We start from the raw sequence: 16,519 nt of genomic DNA on the forward strand, positions 1-16,519 counted from the left end.
TAAAAGAGATATATTTTCAGCTAGAGAATTTCAAGTAACACGTGAAGAGGGAAGGAAGTATTGCAATGGTTACTCCTGTTGTAATGGAAAATTGTATGGTGAGTCTTTAGAATGTGCTGAGTATCTCCTAATTTGCTCAGTTTAATTATTTCTATTTTGTAGTGGGTAAGACAGCAATTCTGCTCTTTTCCATCCATCCTTCGGGTGACCTGTGTTTTCACTTAAGTGGGATAGTTGAAAACCTTTTACAATTGCCAAAGTGAGGTTTGTGAACAAAACAGTATGCTTTGTACAGCACAGAATATGCTTGAAATATGACACAAGTGTTTTCAATAGCTGCTGTAATGAATGGTTTTTTTTGGTTTTTAAATTACTATTTCTTTAGAGGTCTGGCAGTACTTTAGGAGGCTTTGGTGGGAAGAATTGTGGGAAAATTATTTTGTAAAACTATTTCAAGTCTTGCATAGCCAGTCTGGGTTCAGTTGGTATAGCTGAGTAGTTGAAAAACTTTTTAACTGTTGATACTACTGTAGTAATTTCCTTGGTGTAACAGAGAAGTCTCCTAACTGAAAAATTAACCAAGTTTAGGGAGTTGGGGTTTCAAACCATTAAAAAAAAAATCTCAGTGCTGGATCAGATTTCTTAAAATGTTTAATTAAGAAGCTAGTACAGCATTTGTTAAGCTATATGTAAATACTATCTTTGAATTAGCTGAAAAGCTCCATCTCTGCCCAGCTTTTGATACCACATCTAAATTTCAGAAATTACTTTCACTGCTGAGAGATAATAAGTTGAGTGTAAAAGCACATGAGGTTAAAGCAAAATTTTCCACAGTGCACATAACAGGTTGAGCAGTTAAGTTTGAGAGCAGAGGATTAGGTTTGTCAAAGAGAACAGAAAGAAGAATGCTGAAAATTAATTTGTTATAATGAGCAGGTGCAAGAAGCACTTCTCGAGGACTTGGAATAATTTTTGCAGTCTGGGACGGCTACTTCAGTTAATGTTTCAGTGCCTTCATTGTCACTGTGCATACATCTGGAGATGCATTGTCTCCCATGAAAAGGTAATCCAGCCTGTTCAATAGTAACAGCTCTTTTTCCTTGAGTCAGTGAAGTATCAGATTTTTCAGCATGTGAAACAAAAGGCTCCTTTGCTACTTCTCAGAATAAAATTGCAGTTGTCACGTTTCTCCTTCATCAGTGTGCCTGACACTTCTGAGTATGGCTCAGACTTCCCTTTGTTAATGGAAAAGAAAGAAGATCTTTATACTCTTCCATTTTCAGTAGTTGTTTTTCCTACACTTGTTGGTTTAATGCACATGACTTATGCCTAAATCCCCTTTAGGATTTAGTTTCAAAAGTTAGGTTTCAGTTAACTGAAACTTGAGCATCCTTCTCAAAAAGATTTCATCTCTAAGAAATGTTAATCGTTATGAGGAAAAAAAAAAGCTGACTTTGTGAATACTCTGTACAAAACTGTTGACTGAAAAACCAGAGAAAACAGACAAATGCAAGTTTGTCTCTTGAACTGGACAAGTGTCGTGAGTTAGAACTGCTGCTGAGGATGGGCCAGGCAGTGATGGCACTGGTACGTTTTCCTCTTGGTGTGCTTCAGAAGAAAGATGGAAACAATGCTAGTAACTGAAATAAAAGCAACACTCACTCTGTGTGATAGGTACAGAGATCTGGAGCAGTCATGTTGCTTCCAGACTTTGTGTCCACATCCAGTCATCTCAGCAGAGAAAAATCCCAAGATTTGCTGAATAACATGTAGATGACTTTCATACAGAACCATTCCTGATGCAGCTTTACTAGCAATTGAATCTTGCTGTGAGTAAATTAGGAATTTGCTGGCTCAATGCACCTCAGCTTATTAAAAGTGTTGACTAAGTTGCATCAGCATGACTAGAAATAAAATAGTATTTGGTATTTTAATTTAAACAGCTTTTAGGGCTTTCAGTGTATAAGTCAGGCTTGTCTTTTTCAGCTTCTTTTCCATAAAGTAAAGTGAGGAGTTTGTTCAGCTTCTGTGTACAGAAAAAATACATTTAGACATTCTTTGCGTAACTGGAGAAGGAGGGGTTGCTAGCCTTCTCATTGTTCATCTGATATGTTAATCTCATAATACAAGTTAACCGTAGAAATACTCTGTGAAAAATACCCACTGGAACTACGAAGAAATCTGTGCTGTTCCCACATCACATTCTTTTGAGTCTAATTTTGTTGAAGACACATATGCCATTGTTCCTTGCAGTTATTCCATGGCAAGTAACCAGTAGCAACTGAGTAACAGATACTTTGTAAATAGTCACAGCTTCAATGGCTGTTCTTGACACATGCGGCTTAAAATTGCCTTTTGTTGTTGTTTCTTTTTTTGTTTTATGCATTTTGATCTGTATTCTGAAAGCCTGTCTCTTATTCTTTCCCCTCTGTGTGTGTGTTCCAGTGACTTTATATCATGCAAGGCGCTGATACCAGGGGGAGCTCCCCTGCATTCCTCCGTCCTCAGAATGGGAGCAGTCACAGGTCTTCGGGCTACGTCCCGGGGAGGATTGCCCCTCTCCGTCCCCCACGGCCTTCGCAGGGCCATGCTACGGCAGAATTTACCTCATCCAGACAAGAGGCCCAGACAAGACTCCCGTCCTTGCCAGTGGAGCAGCACCGCCAACAGGCAGAAGCCAGCAGGCATAAAAATACTCTTATTTGCTCTGCCATTTCTAGCCTTTCACTTTTTGTTGCACTGGGGATTTTTTTGGGAATAGCTTCAAAATATGCTCCAGATGGTAAGTTCATTAAGGAAATCATCCTAGAAGTTATGCTGCCTGTGAACATGACTCAATAATTCAGCATCAGGATTAATGTTGAAAGTTAATAGGACACTCACTGTGATTTTAAGATCAAAGGAGGTAGAAGTTGGGGGAAAAGATCAGCTTTTTTTTTTTATCAGTGTTGATTTTGTTGCATATGTTTTGATTTACTTACATGAAACAGAAAGGCATAACAGTAAATAGAGATGACTGATGACGGGAGAAAGATGCATGAATGCTTTATAAGCATAATTATTTTTATCTGCAGTAGCTGTCTTACAGGTTCACAAATTATAGACAAACCTAAATCCTATCTGTTTCAGCAGTAACTAAGTAAAATATGTTAAAGTAAAATAATTTAAAAATCTTTGAGAACCAATGCTAATGATATGCATTTGTTTTGTTTATATGCAAATTGAGCAGGGACCATTTTTGATCTATTAGCCCTGATTTTTTGTTTTCAGCTCATTTTAAAAGACTGGGCAACTTTTTTGAAATTTGGAGAATTACTGAAATGTGTCAGCAGTTATAAAATATCAGCTGGTGATGTGATCACAAAGTGTACATCCCTCCAGCCAGTTACTCCTAGAGGATGCTATGAGGTGCAGTTGCTAAATATTGGTAGTACAGTTTGGAGTGTGGGTTGTTTCGGTGAGTTTGTTTGGAGTTTTTGGCTGTTTTTAAGGCAGTAGTCTGGTTTCTAAAAGATAAACAGGATTTTGAATTGAAACTGTTGGCTACTGCAGTAACAAACTTCTCAGTGGCTTTTGACAGTAATTAAAAAGATGCTGTTTCCAGAGTCAGTGCAACACAGGCTGAACAAATCAGATAACCAAATGAAGATTTCAGATGACAGTACAAAATAAATGCACATATCCAATTTAAGTGCTCTTGGTGGTAGCTTGCTGAGATATCTCCTTGGGTGAAATTACTGAGCTTTCCTAATAATTATGAAGGAAAATAACAAAACCTTAGGGACTAGTAAATGGAAGATTATTCCTCTGTTATGATGCAGATTGCTGGTAATGTGTACATATGCAGTAAGTACTTTCATTACAGACAAATTCCAGAGGAGACTGGAGGGTGAGTTACCCTGTTAACATTCTGAAATAGTTCGGGGTGCAGCTGGGTTCTTCTTGGTGCTCTTGTGCAATAAGACAAGAGTTAATAAGAAGCTCCACCTTAAATGAGGAAGAACTTCTTTACAGTATGAATGACCATGCACTGGAAGAGATTGCCCAGAGAGGCTGTGGCGTATCCCTCACTGGAGATAACTCCACAACAGTCTGGTCACAATTCTGTGCAATGTGCTCTGGGATGAGCCTGCTTAACCAGGGAGGCTGGATCAAATGTCCCACTGTGGTCCCTTCCGACTGTATTTATTCTGTGATACTGTGAAACTGACACAAGAGAAACTCCTACAGGTGCTAAGGAGAGCCTGGCTGATGTTTAATCTTGCAGTATGGTTGTCGCAGAAACTCCCCAAAAATTCCCCAACAGCTTGAAATGTTAATGTGAATTAACATGTGCATAACAGCTCCGACCAAAGCACATGTGGTACTGCAGCAAACAGTACCAGTTCCAGTTAGGTGTGCTTTTCTTCAGGGCTAGTTGGAAATTCATATTTTCAGAACTTTAGATGGCGGTTTAAAAGGTAGTGGAAGGAATGTGACACTTGGTAGTAAATGCACTTAAATTCTAAACCTCCACTGTACTTTCCCCAAAGAGAAGATGCTGCTTGTCAGCATTTCTGTTCCTGCTTGTCAACTGGTTTCTTTTTCCTCCTTGCTTCTGTATTCCTGGCATCCACTCCTGACTCATGTAAGGAGTCCTAAACACTGGAGATCAGGGAGAGCAGTGGAAATACAATTTGCTTCCCCATTTCCCCAGGCTTCTGATGCGGGGTCAGAATGACAAGCTGGAGAGACAGGGAAAAGTTCTTCACTCTTGCTGCTCTCAGCTGCACCTTGCACAGGGTGAACAGGATCCTCAGAAAATTTAGCTGCCATAGTCTGATAAACTTCTGCTGAGCATAATATAGCACTGATAACTTTTCCAGACATGGCGTCTAAACAAGTAGAAAGTGACTATATATCTTGAGAACTGTTCCCTGCCTGTCTTTTTCTCCTGCCAGATTTCATATGTTTGATCCATTAAAGGTTCTAGAATTGGGGTCTTTTTTGGTCAGTATGCTTTCTGCTGGGTGGGATGGTGTACTTTTCCTCCACCACTTGCAGAAATTTTACTTCTCCCCTCAGCTCTAATAGAAGCCACTAAACCTGAAAGAATGCTGGCCATTTTTACAGAAATGTTTTGAAGCAGAGGCTTGACTTGAAAAATTTTGAACATGAGTGGCTAAATTTAGCAAGGTCATCACTACTCAACGGTTTCTGGTCCGTACTTCTGTTTTTATTTAACTTTAACTCTAAAGGCAGTAACTGTTATCTGTAAAATCTACTTGGTAATTTTGGAGATCACCATATGGTGAAGTTCTAAGTATTTGATGTTTTCATACAGCCCACTGCAATTGCTAAGGGAGAATTTCAAAATACTTTTTGCTAAACACATCTGATCTGCTTGCCAAAATGTTGACCCACTGTGCCCAAAAGCATGTTTGTGTTATAGGAGCACCTGTCTCTGATGGCTTGCTGGATTGTAATGTACAATAGATTTTAAAATTATAATTTTTTTTAGTTACTGTTTTATATGTCTTCTTTCTGATTCAACAGAAAAATATATGGTCACTAGATCTGCTCTTCTGTGAATCACACTAAGCAGAAGTCATCCGGTTGCTGACTCATGGTTTCCTCACACTGCCCTTTGCTACCAGCCAGGAAATAAGTGTTTCTTCACAGTGCTTGTGTGTGTGGTGTCTGGGGAAAAGGGGTTAGGGACTCTGCATGAGTCAGGCACTAGTCTTGCCTTTATCTGGTGAGTGCTCAGCTGTCTTGCTGATTGCAGTTCTCTTTGCATTTCGGCTTTCCCTTGTGTTGAATTGCATTTTCCGAAAGCTGTCTTCTTAGGATCCTCATGAAAGATTTTATTTTGTTTTTACTTTCATAATACTACTTGTGTCCCTTCTGCCCTTTCTGCAGGTTGCTAATTTTTCCCCACTGGTAGTCAAATCTTGGTTTATGTGGCTTTCCTAAGTTGGGAGGGATTTGAAATGTGGAGAGTTAAAACCAAAGGAAAAAACTTTTCTGTTAGCAAAACTAAGGCTGGCTTTTATTAAACTTATGGATAGGTTTTGGTTTCTTTAGATATTGTGAGAGTGTACTGTTTCTAATAGCTTTTTGCCTCCAAAGCAACACTTCAGAAGTGTGGGTGTATTTCTTCAGAAGACTGCGTGTGAAAAGGCTATTTTGGCTGTTAAACTCAGTTGGCCCACTAACATGTTTATTTTGGCAACTTTTTAATTGTATTTTGCATAGGAAAAATATTTTTAATATTTAATTTTTAATATTTATTTTTAATTTTGGTTAGATAATCCAAGGAATATACTTTTCAATTTTTATAGTGTCTATGCTTCCACATTACTCAGAAGCTTAATATGCTAAAGAGGTGTGTGGTATAAATACTACGTTGCTGTAACTTTGTCTGAAATCATACAAGCCTTTCACTTCTTGCTGTTGCCTCTCCTTCTCTGGCCATGTGGCTCAGTTTATAGCCTGTGGAGTGCCATGGCTTTCAGCAAGGACTGAGTATGTCTCTGCTCTTGTGCAGTTTGTAGCCTGGTATTTAAGCTGACTTCCTAAGGGATACAAATGTTTAAGTTAGAGCCAAATGTCTCATATCCCTGGAAACTGCTCTAGCTAGTTAGGTTTTATACTAAATATGTTAAGGGTGTCTTGTCCCTGCTGCAAATTTTCACAGAAAGAATGATTTGAATGCTTAAAAGTAAGAAGGGGTCAGCCTTTCTGACAGAGTTGATACTTAGAGGAGGTGGGATACTTAGATGCTTTACAACTATGTTAGCCTAGTTAGCTGGCCTAAGGCTTCCAGTGCTCAGTGTGATTGCTCTCTGTCTGACTGCATTCTGCTTACCTTTTCTCATCTACTACAGGTGATCTAGCAAATAAGAGAAAAATCAGATGGTACTCAAAAGTAACTATGGTCAGCAATGTGTGGTCAACAGTAGTTTAATTCAGTAAAATAATGTCTTCCTACCCCTGAGACTTTAGGTATTTTTCAGGTGTGTTTTTGGCTATACAAATACAATGACTGCAGTATTGAAAGCACAGAAGGATGTGGGAGTCCTTTGTGGGTGACTGACCCTTTCTTACTTGTGTTCATTCTAGTGCCATCTTGATTGATGTGATGATGTTTGTTTTTTAAAAGTTGAATTTCACATTGAATTGCAGAGAATTGTCCTGATCAGAATCCTCGCCTTAAAAACTGGAGCCCTGGAAAAGATCCTGAAAAACGAGTTATTATCAAAAAAGGGGATTTGTTTCGTCTGAACTCAGATGCTACAGTACACTCTATAGTTATACAGGAAGGAGGTATGAAATAGCAAGATGAACTCCTTGCTTCAGTGTTCTGCATACTTTTTACTTCTGTGATTGCATAAAAATATGTTGAAACTTTATCTTGCAGCCTATTGACCAGTTCCCATGGTTTTTTACTTTTCAGCCTGCTGCCAGGTCAGGTCTATCATTCAATAGATAAATTCTCTATAATGATGCTCTAGTGCATCTTTTCAGTGCAGCACTGATGTAGTTTCCTGTGCAGTATTGGAAAACAAGGTTGTTTAGTAGCCTGTATGGTACTAAATCTGTTTGTCCTCCAATGGTAACTGTTTTATATTACTAATCCTAACAAACAGGCAGAAAAAAGAATATTCTTTTTTCTAAGCAAATTCTTAGAAAGATAAATCACAATTGGTAACAGTTACTTTCCCAAATATTCTTAAATATATGTTACAACATAATAGCTTAATTCATGAGTGTGAAAAATAGATCTGTAATTTTTTTGTTGTGCTTACTGCAGAACTTTGTTGAGTCTCTGAATTTTGCTTTGAAATACAGAAATACTTTTTTTCCTTTAGGTTTACTTGTTTTTGGTGATGATAAAGAAGGTTCTAAAAATATTACTTTGAGAACTCGATTTATCCTGATAAAGGATGGTGGAATGCTTCATGTTGGAGCAGAGAAATGCCGCTATAAATCCAAAGCAACTATTATTTTGTATGGGAAGTCAAATGAAGGTGCTGATGTGCCAGAATTTGGCAAAAAATTTATTGGCGTGGGCCCTGAAGGAACACTGGAGTTGCACGGGCACCAGAAGGTATCATGGACTCTTCTGTCAAAGACTATATATTTCTCAGGGCTGACCTATGGTCATTACACATTTAAAAAGAATTTTTCCCGAGGACTAAATGTGAGAGTGATCGATCAGGATACAGCAGAAGTTTTGGAAGTGCTGAAGTTTGATACACATGAATTTGCAGAGGAAAGCTTAAAGCTCCAGAACTTACTGAGAAATGGGCATCCTGGTCGCATTATTGCTATTGCTGTAGGAGATTCAGCTGCTAAAAATCTTCTGGAGGAAACCAGAGTGACTATTCAAAATCTTCTCGGAAGTAAGTTTGTTAGAGGATTAAGTTACAGGTAAGTAATTTATTTTCCCTTTTGTGCTAAGTATGACATGCAGATTCTGCTGTGGTGGATTTGTTAAACTTTGACAGTTCATAAAGTTTTCAGAGAATTCTTGGTGTTGTTCATAATGCTGCAGTAATAGTATTCAGTTAGCAGTACAGTGCAGAGACTGGTGTCTGTGTGAAAGACTTTTTTACTTACTCGTAATTGCTTGCTTTCACTGTTCTTTCTAGAACTTAAACTAAGACATGGGCAGATAACTGTTTCTAGGTGAAGCTTTTAATTTGTATGATTTTAGGAGAGCAAGGAGGGGAACTACGTGATCTCTAAGGCTCCTTCCAACCCAAAACATTGTTTCTAAGGGATACTAATCCCAGGTATCAAACATCCTATTCATACTCCTGTGTTGAGATAAAAGTACATTACCTCTCCATTGAGTTCTCAAAGGACCTGACCTGTAAAATTATTTTGTGATTGAAATGCAGTTAAAAGGTGTTTCTATCTTATGGGCATTCTTTTCAGTTGGTCAGGATTTGCATGGTGAGACAATAGGAGAGATTTAACAGGAGTTATTAAAGCAGGAAACTTACACTGCTTTTCATTGCTCTTCTTTTAGTTGTTGCATGGCTTTTTGCAGTGCGTGGTCTGAATTTGGCTTTGTGCCACAGAGGGTTGTCCGCACCACTCTGGGCAGCACAAGGAATTGTGTCCAGGTGGCTGAGAAGGTCCTGGCTAGTATCAGCAATAATGTGGCCAGCAGTACCACGGCAGTGCTGTACTGGGCACTGGTGAGGCCACACCTTGAGTCCTATGTCCAATTCTGGGCCCTTTACTACTATAAAGACTGATGTGCTGGAGTGTGTCTGGAGAAGGGCACTGGAGCTTGAGAAAGGGTCTAGAATGTAAGTCATAAGAGCTGCTGAGGGAGCTGGGAATGTTTAGCCTGAACTAAAAGAGGTTCAGAGGGATTTTATTGCTCTCTACCAGCCAGGTGGAGGTCAGCCTATTCTCCTAAGCAACCACTGACAGAATAAGAGGATGTCGCTTCAAGCTACATCAGGGGAGGTTTACAGTTGAACATAGGAGGAATTTCTGAGTGGAAAGGAATAGTAAGCATTGGAACAGACTGTTCAAGGGAGATGGTGGAGTCATCATCCCTGGAGGTGTTCAAGAAATGACTGGATGTGGTGCTTGGTAGGATGGTCTAATTGACAAGGTGGCCATCGGTCAAAGGCGAGACTGTATGATCTTAGAGATATTTTCCAGCCTAAATGACTCTGTGATTCTGTGTTGGCAATACAAGTGAAAAGTATACCCAGTCTCCTAACTGCCTGTTGGTCTATTGTTCTGCTTTTATTGGGGTGGTGTTATATAGCTTCTTTGTATTGTCCAGTGTTTTCCAGGAAATTGGTCATTTGATTTTTCCATTCTATTCTTATCCCTCACTATCCCCTGACATCTGGATTCCAGTTAGTTTCCTCCCTGTGCTTTGGCAGAGCCAGGGTGGCGTGTCAGTCAGGATGGCATGTTCTGACCTCAGTTCCTGTCGGGGTACATTTGTGTCACTGGCTGTGTAAGCGCAGGGGTGTGGGATGGAATGCTCTTGCCTCTGAAGCAGTTTGGCCAAAAGTGCCGAGGCCTGGGTGTCCTATAGTAGAATACCACTTCCTGAAAGCAGAAAGGCCTGTGTGGCTTCAGATTGTTCAGGCTGTGATGCAATCAGCCCAGCCTGTCCTGAGAGGTGTAGGTTTCTGGCATTTGTCTCTGCCCATGACCTCCACACCAGTTTGTCTGAAATTAGGAGCTTCTTCAGCCTGTAACTGGGAAGAAACAGCCTTTTTTCCCCTCTTTGCTGAACTGCTTCTTGTCTGCTTAGTTAGTTGGTAAAGGCTCTGTAAGCACATAAAATGTTTTTGTTCTGCAGTGGAAGACAGGCAAGAAGCTCTCCCTGATGGCTTGCTCAGGAAAAACAGGGTCATTTTCTTAAACCGCTAAAGCTAGTAAAAAAGATGTCAGCATGGAGGTGAATAATCTGTTACAGCCCTCTCCCCTTCTACTTCTTCCTGCAACATGTGGAATGCAAAGCGTGCATCATAATAACTTTATTTCAAATGTCGGTATGTCAAATGTTCAGCTTGTTTGCTGCTGCTACTAAAAAGCTGGTCCAGTATGTACTATTCCTGTGAACATGTTAATGCTAAAGTATTGTTTGGTTTTTTGACCCCAATCAACAAAAACATCAAGAAAGGTTAAACTAAAGGCAACTGGATTGAAGGTGGATTTAATATCTGCCTTTGAATCAAACATTAGCAACACTCTGCAATCCAGCTGGCTGGCACTGTTGTCAGTTGGGGTGAATGATTCAACTTTAATGATGCAAAATTGTCTGGCTTTTTAATGGATGATCTCGACTGCTTCCTTTGTGCACATGGTTATGGCATTACAGAGCAGTAAAGGACAGGAAAATAAACTTGTTTTTTGAACTTGGTGGCAGCTTTCCATGCCACATGGTTTGCTTTTAATTTTCAAACACTCACACATCAGTGGTATATTGTACAAAGGTTGTGTAACAGCATTAATTTCCTTTTCTGAGTCTGAGCATTCTGAAAGATTCAAAAGCTACTGCCTGTCCGGCACAGGAGTGAGCACCAGTGGCTATTGGTGGCTGTGTCTATCCCTCCTGGCTTGGGGAACATGTGGTTCCCTGGAGTACTGACTGCGCCTTTGGGGTGTTGCTGGCAAATGGCAGGGGGCTATGGCAGGAGCATCAGCACTGACTCCTGCTCCTCCTGGGCCCTGCTAAAGCTGGAGTAGGATCCTGCGTGGCTTTTTTCACACATCTCTAGAAATTAGCATCTGGAAAAATGTGTATCTTGTTGAATGTTTATATATATATAAATATGTTTAAATGTTTGTGTTTAAATGTATATGTTTAAATGTAAATGAAAGTCTTCCCCGGTAAGAGCTCTTGTATTTGCCAATTTGTGTATAGGACACCCCGTTATTTTAAACTACTTTTCTCTGCTGTTACCTCTGCCCATTTCCTTCTACATTTTGAAGCTGCATTTTAAAATTAATTTGGAAGAGCATACAGAAGGGTTTTTTATGTCTTCTATGCTCCTTGTCTTTCCCTGGTTTTGTAAAGAATTTTTAAAGAGACATTATATTTAAACATTTACTTTCGATTTTCACAGGCAAGCCTGGGCTTTAGTTGGTGTCATAGGTGGTGGAAATTCTTCCTGTAATGAATCAGTGAGAAACTATGAAAACCACAGCACTGGGGGGAAAGCTCTTGCTCAAAAAGAGTTTTTCACAGTGGATGGTCAGAAGTTTGTTGTGAGAGCCTACAGCGAATGGAATGATGGTAGGAAAGTGTTTTGTAAAATCCTACAGTTGGGGAAAAAGAAAAAATACTTTATATGCTTTTTTTCACTAGAAATTCTGGTTGCAATTTTAATTTTTGAGTGCTGCTTTAAGTTGTTTTTCCTTGCTATGGATGAAATAGGAGGACACAGTTCTTCAGTACTACCTATCTTCTCACTTACCTATTTTCTCACTTTACTACCACTTTTCTCATTTTGTAAACAGTGTGAGAGCAGCATAATATTGACTCTTAAATTCCAGTGTATTTAGGTGAAGATAGGAGTCTTACAAGTTCTGGCACTTTTAAAATTTATTTTAGTAATTTGGCAGTCATGGGTATTTTAAATCTAAGGTTCTGAGATGTTGATTATGGTACTAAAAGAAAAAAACTACAGAAGCTAAAAGAAATGTTAGAATTTTCAGTTGCTGTTAGAGTGCTGTTGGCAGCTGTTCTGATACAAAGCTGAATAAAAAGCTAAAGGACTTGCCACTTGCTTGCTTTTATCTTTTAGTATTTTTTTTAAAATTTAAGATATCTTTGATCCGGGTTTTTATGGGTAATCATCTATTTCTTCTTTTTAGAATTACTAAAAGGTATTGTGTTTTCCTCAAAAATTTTTTATGGTAGTCATAAATTTATTTTTTGGGTAGTTGAACTATTTGGTACTATCCTTTTACTGTTCATTACAGCCCCATTAGAATGTATAGACTTACATTTAAAAAATATCCATCAAAATATATCTTTTACTTACTGGTGCTGTAGAGTTAGGTTCAAGAGTTAGCAAAAGCAGCTGAACTTATGCAAATTCATCATAAGCCAATGAAATTCTATGTGTGTGCAATTTAGTCTGCCAAACTGTTTTATTAGATGTGCTTAAAAAAGTCCTCTACTTTGTTTGCCACGTCCTTGATTACATCTGTACCTTTTAAAATGGCAAAAGATGTCACTTTTGAAACAAGCAGAGGTGACTGGACCTACAAATTACTGCCATATGATATTAGAGTTTTTTGAAGAAAAAAACCCAAAAAACTTAGATTATTCCAGTCACCATTAGTTCTGTGTTTCCCCTTTGCTTTGTTTGAGATCCAATAAGTAAACAGGCTGTAAAGGCATCTCACACTGGTACATTTGAGGTCAGAGTTGTACTTTACAGGGCTTTGGGACCTGTGAAATCTCACGTGTATTTTATTAGCACCTTCTTGGTAATTGTTTCATATAAGGGTGAATGTAATCTTTTTTTCTTTTTTTTTTTTTTTTTTAAATTAGGTGTCCCAATATCAGGCTTCCAGGTGGAAGCGGTGGATGGATTGATACTGAATCTTCTGGATGATGTTAGTAGTTGGGAGCCTGGAGACAGGATTGTGGTTGCGAGCACAGACTATTCGATGTATCAGACAGAGGAATTCACTCTCCTTCCCTGCCCAGAGTGTACCAACCATCAGGTTAAAGTCAAAGGTATGACAGCATTCACCACTTGAAGATCTCTGTGAAACATGTGCTTGCTGCTGGACAGGCCTTTGCAGTGGAAGCAGTGAAGAGCAGCCTTTTCTCTAATTGCTGTGTGGCTTTGTTGCCACGTACATGGATGTGTAATTCTTCTTGCTATAAAATGACTCTGTAGGACAGGTCTGCCTCACAGCTCACTATGCTAACTTTTCTTTATCATTTCTTCCCAAGCTCATTGAATGCCTTTTTTTTTTTTTTCTCAATAGGGTAAGGATTGTTTTCCCTTCCTGGCTCCTTTCTGTCTTTTGACAAGTTCTCTATACATGTTTGTATAGCTGTTGTGGTCATTGCTTTTTTCCCTTGCCTTTAGTGTCATTTTCATCTTTTGAACCGTTATCATTGTATTTTTTTCTGTTTCTTTTGTTTTTAAAAAAAGTAGAAATAAAAACAGCAAGGAAAAAAAATTGCAGTCTTTGAACCTGTACCTTTTTCTCTTTTTTTCTCCTTTGCCTCAGTCTCCTTTATACTACCTCCCCAACAGAATGGTTATAAAATAAGTGGCCCTTCCAAGAGTCTGCTCTCACAGGATATCCCTGAGTAGTTGCATCTGTTTTTCCTTTGGGTGTGATGCACAAGTAAATGGGCATGTACGTTGTTGACCATTTCCTTTTCATTATGTGAGTCATTCTGCCTGGATATCACAGGAGCCTCTCAGGGGACTGGCTTGCCAGCTATGCTGGTGTCTCTGTTTTTCTTTTGCTGCTCCACACCTGCTCCATGGTGCTGCCCTCCCCCTTGGTGTCCTCCAGCTTCTGTTCTGGAGCTTCCCTTCTCACTCCTGGTGGGCTGCAGCACTCCATAGCACCAGCTAACAAGTGTTGTTCTGCAGCGTTAGTTTGCAGCAGCTCATGGGTGCTCTTCTCAGTCCAGTTTTGTCTCATTAATTTCTGCACAGTGCAACTTCCTCTTTTTCAAACTCCTCCTTCTTCATTTTTGGAAGTTTACTGTCAACACCCTCCGATTTCCCTGTCCACCTGTGCCTTAAGGGACTGCCAGTCTGTCTGTCTCTTTGGTGGTGAAATTTGCTTCTCATGCGTTTGTTAGCATGGGTCATGTATGTTTTACTGCATTGGGAAATCTCAAGTATGAAGAAAGCACACCCATGTTTACCTTATACCATCAGGGAATACCAGTTTGAGTGAAGCTGCAGGGCTAACTTAATGCTCTTGAACATGACATTTCCTGGGCTTTGTTCCTAATGTTATGTTTTATTGGGCATAGTGTTTTAAAGAGCAAACTTAACTGGAAGGTTGCAGTATGAAGTTTAAGAAGTTTCTTGTCACCACTAAATAGTGTGTGTGTAGACTCTATTTCATCTTGGAAATCATGTGCTGTGAAAAAGCAGTTGCTTTTAAAGGTTTACAAAAAACATTTTCACAAGATTTACAATATGACATAAAATACAAAATCCTGGGGTTTTTTCGTTTGTTTTTGTTTGTTTTGTTTGTTTGTTTTTGTTTTGTTTGTTTGTTTTTGTTTTTAAGGAAGTCCTAGCTAAACTATTGAAAAGCTATTAAAGGAGCTGAACTTACAGTCAACATTCCCAGTTGGGGTTCTTTGCCCCCTTTAATATAGTTTTCTTTGTCATGGTAATGTATGCAGTTTTAAGAAATCTCTATGCCACCTACACATTTGTTCAGAAAGAATGAATTTTCTGTGTAATGGTAAACTTGACATGCTGAAGAATGTACCATCTTTTGAAATTATTTCTTGCATTGTTTTGCTAGGTTTTTTTGCTGATTTCACCTTTCTGTAGTAGGAAAACAAGAAAGTATTGTGTTGTAGAAGCTCTGGTTGCTCTTTCTGCATTTAATTTCTTGAGTTGCTAGTCAAATATAGGGAAAAACAATAGTCAAGCCTTTAGGGAGAGGAATGCAGTCCCATTTACAGACATCTCTTGTCTTTTTAAATCCTCAGGAGAAGATACACTGTTGGTATGGCTCTTAGTTCTACTTCATGTTGTGATAGTTTAGGCTTATATCCTTTTTTTAAGGCTTGGATTAATAATAGTCTGTATTCAGGGTATCATAAATGCATAAATGCATTTTTTAAGGTTTACAGAACCAGATAATTTTCTCAGTTTCAATGAGAAATTGATTGGGTTTTTGACGAAGGGTGTAAAACCAGACTATCTTCCTTAATGAGTTTATGCATCTTCAGAATAGCTACCTAAGAAAGAGAGAAATTTTTTAGTTAGGGAAGAAAGTCCTTTTTTCTTTTAGGAGGAGATCAATACAGCATTTTCAAACAGTGTTTTGGCTTCACTTTCAGTTCTTAATTTGTCTCTGAAACAGATAAAGAAGCCAGCATGTTTTTTCTTTTAAAGCAGGTCTGTATCTATGTTTCACTAAAAGTTTGATACATTGGCTTAACTTAAACTCTGGGGTTTTCCCCATTCTGTTCACAAACTATTGGGTCAAAACTTTAAGGCGCACTTGCAAATAAAATGTTGATATTTTTTGAGGATTACTTTCTTATTAAAATGAAAAATACATCTACCATAAGAAGAGCTAGGAGAGACCTGCATGTTAAGGAAGAGGAACACACAGGTTTTGTTGCTGCAGTTATCTTTCTTATTTGTCTAAGTTGATTCTGGTTTTAATCAATGGTGACTTTTTTTTTTTCTTTTTTTTTTCCTCCTGCTTCAAAACTTGTTGTTGGACAGAAAACCCTCAGTTTCCTCATGTAGGAGAAGTAATTGATGGAGTGGACATGAGAGCAGAAGTTGGAGTTCTTACAAGAAACATCCTAATAAAGGGGGAGACAGAAAATACCTGCTATCTTGACAAGGAGTGTCAGTTCTTCAGTTATGATACATTTGGTGGACATATCAAGGTTTGAAAAACATTTTAAATCCCCTTTATGTCATATAAAGGCATATTAAGGACAAAAAGGTTAATGTTTAACTTCAAAGTATTCAGAAATTTAAAGAACATTCATTCATTCAGTTGCTTTGTGTGGAAATGACTTCGTTCTCAGCTTTACCCAGATTAGATTTAACTCCTCAAGACTTTGCGGAATTGAAGGAAGGGATGTAATGCACAAACTGTCCTAGAAACATCCAGCAGGTATTGTAACAATGTGTGGCAGGGTTTAAACCAGTGATGTCCATGCATGTGCATCCTATAACATTACAGAATAAAGCTCGATCTCTCTTGTATTTTTCTTCCTTTCTTTAACTGCCTTTGTACCTCCCTAGGTGATGAGCATTGAATCCTAATTCAGATTTCCCATCTGGACTTGAGC

The 16,519-nt window shown here is 38.7% G+C and overlaps 1 protein-coding gene across 3 annotated transcripts in view; it reads left to right on the plus strand.

Moving 5' to 3' along the window:
* Positions 1 to 16,519, plus strand: part of CEMIP2 (cell migration inducing hyaluronidase 2) — a 51,374-nt gene that overhangs the window by 11,173 nt on the left and 23,682 nt on the right. For 2 of the 3 annotated variants that reach the window (XM_066181325.1, XM_066181324.1), the window contains exons 2-7: positions 2,446 to 2,782; positions 7,168 to 7,308; positions 7,854 to 8,415; positions 11,598 to 11,767; positions 13,034 to 13,222; positions 15,939 to 16,108. In XM_066181325.1, the coding sequence (XP_066037422.1) occupies positions 2,458 to 2,782; positions 7,168 to 7,308; positions 7,854 to 8,415; positions 11,598 to 11,767; positions 13,034 to 13,222; positions 15,939 to 16,108 (1,557 nt within the window). In that variant the 5' untranslated portion in view covers positions 2,446 to 2,457. Of the gene's footprint in view, positions 1 to 2,445; positions 2,783 to 5,652; positions 5,738 to 7,167; positions 7,309 to 7,853; positions 8,416 to 11,597; positions 11,768 to 13,033; positions 13,223 to 15,938; positions 16,109 to 16,519 lie in introns of those variants that run through there. The other variant, XM_066181326.1, reaches the window with a different exon arrangement.

The sequence above is a fragment of the Chamaea fasciata genome, unplaced genomic scaffold (genome assembly GCF_029207755.1).
Source record: "Chamaea fasciata isolate MVZ Bird 193981 ecotype frontalis unplaced genomic scaffold, bChaFas1.0.hap1 SCAF_4, whole genome shotgun sequence".
NCBI lineage: Eukaryota > Metazoa > Chordata > Aves > Passeriformes > Sylviidae > Chamaea > Chamaea fasciata.